Below are 6,628 nucleotides of genomic sequence, written 5' to 3' on the forward strand. Positions count from 1 at the left end.
AGTCGCCATGATTCTCCCACTCCAGACAGACGCAGGTTAAGATCCTCCCTGGTAAGCCAGCTCGTGGGCTACACAGAATATTAGAAATGGGTTAGAACAATATGTAAGAGCTAGCCAATAAGAAGCTGGAACTAGCCGGGCCAGGCAGTGTTTGAAAGAATACAGTTTCCGTGTAATTATTTCAGGGCATAACCTAGCCATGCGGGCGGCCGGGTGCCGGGGACGCAGCCCGCTGCTCCTTAGTTCAACAGTTACCATTTCTGATTACATTAGGCTGTGCTCTGACTCAGGAAATAGCTTTTCCTGATGCTTTACAATTAAAATCAGTAAAGGATATGTTCTTTAAACAAAGAGGATCTAATAAGAGTACTGAGACCCCCAAAGAGTTATTTTGGGTGTGGTCAGATGGGACATCAAGTAAAAGAGTGTCCTAATAAAGTTGGAGAAAGGAAACATAAAAAGGATCAGGCTAAAAAATGTAAAATGTAAAAGAGAGAATCATTGTGCTAACAAATACAAATCTAAGAAAGACGCAGTAGAGAATACACTCATATTCTTTTCTATATCATCTCTTGGTATCATTATACACATGGGAAAAAAGTTGAACTGAAAAACTGTTTTCTGACTAATGATAAGTCCATTCAGTAAATTATGATTAATTTTCAATGGAAAATGGGGTAGAGGCAAGGAGACCACCAACTTTGGCATGTTCTTACTTTTCTTTGCTCAATTATGGTTTTATATTATATAAGGAAGAATACTATGTTTTAATCTAAATGTGTTTATCTAATTAAATGATAAGAAAAAGCTTCACACACAGGGCCTTACTCTAGTCTGATCTTTTGAGGTTCTGTTTCCAGATAACTCTATGTATATGTCAAGAAGTCACATAAAGCCAACTTTGAGAGTCTATAACAAAGTGAGTGCCTGACTTTGCTGTTTTGGTTTTAGAAACAGCACTTAAATCAATAAGAAGCCACAAATTAATTTACATTATCACCTAACATAGATTCAGGATATAGAAAAAGTAATTTAAAAATTGGTCTAAAAAATTAAGTCATTTTCTAAAGTGTCTGTATACAAGAAGCATCAAGACCAAAGTTGGATCTCCAAAAACCATTTTAAAAAATAGAGAAGGTTACTGGAATTTGCAAGTCCAGAACTGGGAAGTAGAGACAAGTACATTGAGTATATTGGTAGGGAAATCTAGTTACCCGGTTTAGCCTACTTGGCTAATACCAGTCCAGTAAGAGGACTTGCATCAGAGAAAGCAGACAGCCCAAGGAACATAGAGTTTTTCCCTGGCCCTTCATGTCTTCATGTGTACATATAGACAAACAACTTCAATATAGACAGATAAATAAATAAATAAGGCTTCTTCTTTCATAGATGAATTCCTATAATCCCACATATTTTGGTAGATGAGACATGAGTATTTAAATACAAATTACAGAGTTGAATATAATATAATATAATATAAAAATTTGCATTTTAAAATCTCTAGCACCTTTTCAGCAAGATGTAAACCTCATATTGTCTTCTTACTTTATATGATCAGTTCACTGAACTGTGAGGTGGAAAAATGACACTATCTCTTAGCTCGTAAGACATGTAGCATCTCAAATTCTATTCAGATTTTATTTCTCAAAATATTGGCTTTAATTCAAATGTATCTCTAAATGAATCAATGTGGAATTTTTTGATGACAGAAAAAAATAACCAGTAGGGAAATGGCATTTGATTTCTTTTCAAGTTTTGCTCCCTGGGGACTGACTGGAAAACCTTGGAAACTGTGCCATAAAGCTATTTGGGGCTGACATATATAAGTCCAGTGTACAACTTCAGAATATAGGAGGCAAAACTGCTCAGGTGACTGTGAATGGTGAGACTGCTGCAAACTCTAGGGCTGAAGAAGCTCTTGGTGATGTTAACCTATTATTAGATCAACTTCAGAAATAGCTCTGAGAGTAAGCACTAGGCTCTGGTCTCTGAACACTGAAGACTTCCAGATGCTGAGCACATCCACATTAGTGATTTTGTGAATGGAAGTAAAACTTGGTGCTGAGACTGTTGGAAAGGAGGAGGGTGAGTCATGACTCTACAGGTGCCACTGTGAAAAGTCAGGAATATGCTACTTACTAGATTCATTTATTCAGTGATTCACAGAGTAATTTTAAAGCTTATTGAATGCACCATCCCCTTGCAGGTCCTGAAAGTATAGACTTAGCCCATCATTGCAATCTTCTGTGACTAACAATATAGTAACATGCTATTTAGGTATCAATTTTCTAGTATTTAGAAAAAGTTTCTGTCAGTTATGATGACTTGGATAATGTTGCAGGATCTCTTCACGTTTAAAGGATATTTTAAACGAAGTAAACCATTACCAAAATACTGGGTGGACAAATTAAACTAGTCTGTTTGACTCCCTGACTTAACAGATTTTATGTCTAGGAATAAGCTTCCAGTTTCTTTATTTCAGTTAATACTTATATAGTTAAAAACCTAAATGTCAAGATCATACACCAAATGAAGCTTTTTCCTTTTAATTCCTTCAGCATATATTAAACTCCCGAGAAATAACCACATTACTTAAGAAAAGTATTTTCCAGATGATTTTTATTTTGTCAATATCTCTCTGTAAAAGGGGCCATCTGTCATTGGCTTCACAACACAGAGGCCATACATCCATGTATAACATTAGTTCCAATTTCTTGGACACATAGATAATGGAAACGTTGTCAACACAACATAATGTGCTGAGAAGAGGGCTGTTGCTTCTGATGGTAACCAAGAGGCTTAAAGGACACCAGAAAAGGACAAAACTCAGCACTTCAGCATGTGCTAAATCACTCCTGGTGTTCTGATTGCATATCTTTGAACTGCAATGTATATTGATTATATTATTTGGATTATTATCACAGTCCAGCCACTTCTTATTTATAAACGATACCCCAGATGTCCATTTCCTTATGCATCATCCACGGATGTGTGGATTTCCCTAACCTAATATGAATTTATGCCTTGAAGTTTTCATGTGGATGGCATCAAATCATTTATTTAAGGCTTGAATAAACATTTTTCACCCCATAATTTATATTTTCCAAGTTAAATCTAAAATTTTTAAGAATTTTCTCGTCTGTGAATACATTTACCACCTCCTTTTTCTTGTTGGTGTTTTGTGTGTGTGTGTGTGTGTGTGTGTGTGTGTGTCTTTGTAGTAACTTTGAAGGCATAATGGCCACACGATGCACACCTTACCCTGAAATGGGTGATATTTGGTTCAATTTTATCTACAAAAGAAAAAAAGTGTTATACTTCATAAAACCCTATTACTCTGCGATTCCTACTATTCTATTAACACAACTTAGTAGAGAATGTGGACAGTTGGTATAATATTCATAGTCAATAATTTTAGAAATAACATAGGAACAAATTATTTAAAGTTGTGTAGATGAGCTTAAGGAGAGCTAGGAATTAAACTGGAGCTCCTCTGCAGAGATTCTGTTTTCTCTTGGGAATTAGGCTAAGACCATAAACAGAAAATGCAGTAAGTTTTGCTTTTGTTTAATAACATGTTTACATTTTCCATTGATGTATTTTTGTTAATGCTGAAATCATCCTACAGGAGTTTGATTTATAACAGCATTGGAAAAAGAATAGTTACATGCTTGATCTTCATATGTGTTTCACATCTTATTAAAAGTTACCACATACATTACTCTCTTAGATGTTAGGTTCATTACTAGACAAAGAAGATGACTCTCAGGGTCTATGTACTTGTCACACCATCCTGATAACTCAAACTTTATCCTCAGAATTTCCATGGTGGAAGGAGAAAACCATTTCTCCAAAGTTCTTCTTTGGCTTCCACATGTCTGTGATGGTATACATCAGTGCACATATGTATCAAACAGACAAACACAATGATACAAATAAGTATAACATCTAAAAAAGGTAACTAAATACTTGCCAATAGTGTACGTGCATGTTAAATATAGAGAGATGCAAGAAGAAAATTTTATTTAGAGCATTAGTTGCATCCAGAGTTGTCGGATTCCATTTTTTGTGAACTTATAAGATGTGTACTTTTAACATCAGGCTATACTGATTTCCCTGTGAATTCTGAAATGTCCCAAAGAAGACAAGGTTTGCTTTATATACTCTTTTGGTGTCTTAAATGGTTTTATTCCTATGTGAAATTCACTAATTTGTTACTAACCTCTCCACATGTCTGTGAGACTTGATTTCAATAACGTATTGAACTTTAAAAATATTTCTATGGTGAGTTCTTTTTTCAATGTATATTTCTTCATTGCAGATTTTATTAGTCCACAAGAAATAAAGAGAAAAATAAGAACTGAGGTAAGACTGTTTCTCTAATTTTAATGTGTAGAAATACAGCTTACTCACTTCAGAAACTGTCAATATGATCTAACAGCACAAACTCACACTGCGGATTTTTAGATGACAGTACTACTTATTTCTTCACACATAAAGAAATAAAAAAAATACACTGTGCTAACGAATAGTCATTAAGTAACTGGGAGTGAACGTGGACACTTTGTCTCCATGGCCTCACTATTTAACCACTGCAGACTATGTCACTCTCAAGAACTGGGTCACAAACAGAAACCTCTTCCTAATGGAGCACCATGCATATAGTGCATAATCCTAGGAGCACCGTGCATCCAGTGCCTCATGTAATAGTTTTTCCAGATGTCATTTCATTTTCACCTTTGGAAATTTAAAGAATTTTATATCTTAAAAATTAGAAAACAATGGAAATTTTTGAAAAAGAGCTTCATAAGTCCTCTGGTAAAATTATATTTTGGATAACAATTCACTGTTTTTAGGGAAATTTGCTTCCTCGAGAATGTCTGTCATTTTTCCTCACTGATACCCACTCTAATTCTAAGTTATTAGACACTGATTTGAAATCACAAAAATTTTCAAGATTTGAGCATGATGATAACACTTTATATGGAAACTATTCTTAATTTTTAAAGTATAAGGTTAAAATTAATAATAAAAGGTAAATATCTTTATGACCCATTAAGGTAACTATATGGATAGCAAAGGTATCTAAGGCAGAAATAATTTATATGTGGAAATTGTGTCATGAAAAAGTATAATAATGTCTCTTTGACAAGTTTACTCTCTCTATACCCATATATATGTATGTATGCACATGTACATAAGTATACACACACACATATACGTAATTTGGACATGATTACTTTGTGCAGCCTTGCCTCTCCTACAACTAGCTCTGTTGAACATGCTTGTCTTTGGAGTCACAGAAGTTTGCCTGCTTTTGCCTCCCTTGTACTGGGGTTAAAGACCTGAACTACCACTACCTGGCTCAAGCAATTGTATTTTTCCTTCTGGATCTGAATGAAGAACATGGCAGCAGGAAATCACTGCACAGTGACTGAGTTCCTCTTGACTGGACTCTCTGAGAAACCAGAACTCCAGATGCCACTCTTCCTCCTTTTCATTGGAGTCTATGTTGTCACTGTAGCAGGAAATCTGGGCATGATCACACTGATTGTGTTCAGTTCCCACCTGCAAAATCCCATGTACTATTTCCTGAGCAGTCTGTCCTTCATTGACTTCTGTCAGTCCACTGTTGTTACTCCTAAGATGCTCGTGAGCTTTGTGAAAGAGAAGAACCATATCTCCTACCTTGGATGCATGACTCAGCTCTATTTCTTCATGATATTTGGCATAGCAGAGAGTTACACATTAGCTGCAATGGCATATGACCGCTATGTGGCCATCTGTAAACCCCTGCTTTACAGTGTAACCATGTCCTATCAGATTTACAGTTCCCTGATTTCAGGAGTGTATACTTTTGGTGTGCTCCTTGCATCAGTTTTTACAGACTTTCTGATAAGGATTAGGTTCTGCAAAACAGATATGATCAATCACTATTTCTGTGATCTTCTTCCCCTCCTGAAGCTTGCATGCTCTAATACCTATATCATTGAATTGTTGATTCTAATTTTTGGTACATTTAACATTTTAGTCCCAATTCTCACCATTATTACTTCTTACATCTCCATTATTGCCAGCATCCTCAGGATTAAATCCACAGTAGGCAGGTCTAAAACCTTCAGCACCTGCAGTTCCCACATCTCTGTTGTTGCTTTATATTTTGGTTCCATTGCATTCATGTACTTACAGCCATCATCAGTGAATTCAATGGACCAAGGGAAAGTGTCATCAGTGTTTTATACTACTGTTGTTCCCATGCTGAACCCATTGATCTACAGCCTGAGGAATAAGGATGTCAGTGCTGCCTTGAAGAAAATACTTCAAAGAAAAAAATTCATGTTTCATAAGTAATGTGAGGATAATTTATTAGAGAAAACTTAAGCAAAATTCATAGTTTGAATTATTATGATTTATTTTATTCTAGTTGCAAGAATTATTACTCATTTTCTAGGAGACTTTAATAATATATATATATATATATATATGAATTTCAAAATCAATTTTCTATGCACATCTTATCTCTCTTATTTTATAGAATAAATAATGTAAACCAATAGTAAGGTTGACAAGAATCCATATGCCCATAATGTTTAGCCTATTTGATACATATATATAATATATTACTTTA

At 35.0% G+C, this 6,628-nt stretch overlaps 1 protein-coding gene across 1 annotated transcript; it reads left to right on the forward strand.

Moving 5' to 3' along the window:
- Positions 1–5,406: 5,406 nt before the first annotated feature.
- Positions 5,407–6,347, forward strand: LOC126495966 (olfactory receptor 1537-like). Its single transcript, XM_050133564.1, is given in 2 exon segments — positions 5,407–6,286; positions 6,289–6,347. Coding segments are annotated over 2 exon segments (939 nt in total).
- Positions 6,348–6,628: the final 281 nt, after the last annotated feature.

The sequence above is a fragment of the Alexandromys fortis genome, unplaced genomic scaffold, assembly GCF_014885135.2.
Source record: "Alexandromys fortis isolate MF-2015 unplaced genomic scaffold, M_Fortis_MF-2015_v1.1 scaffold_231, whole genome shotgun sequence".
NCBI classification, from domain to species: domain Eukaryota; kingdom Metazoa; phylum Chordata; class Mammalia; order Rodentia; family Cricetidae; genus Alexandromys; species Alexandromys fortis.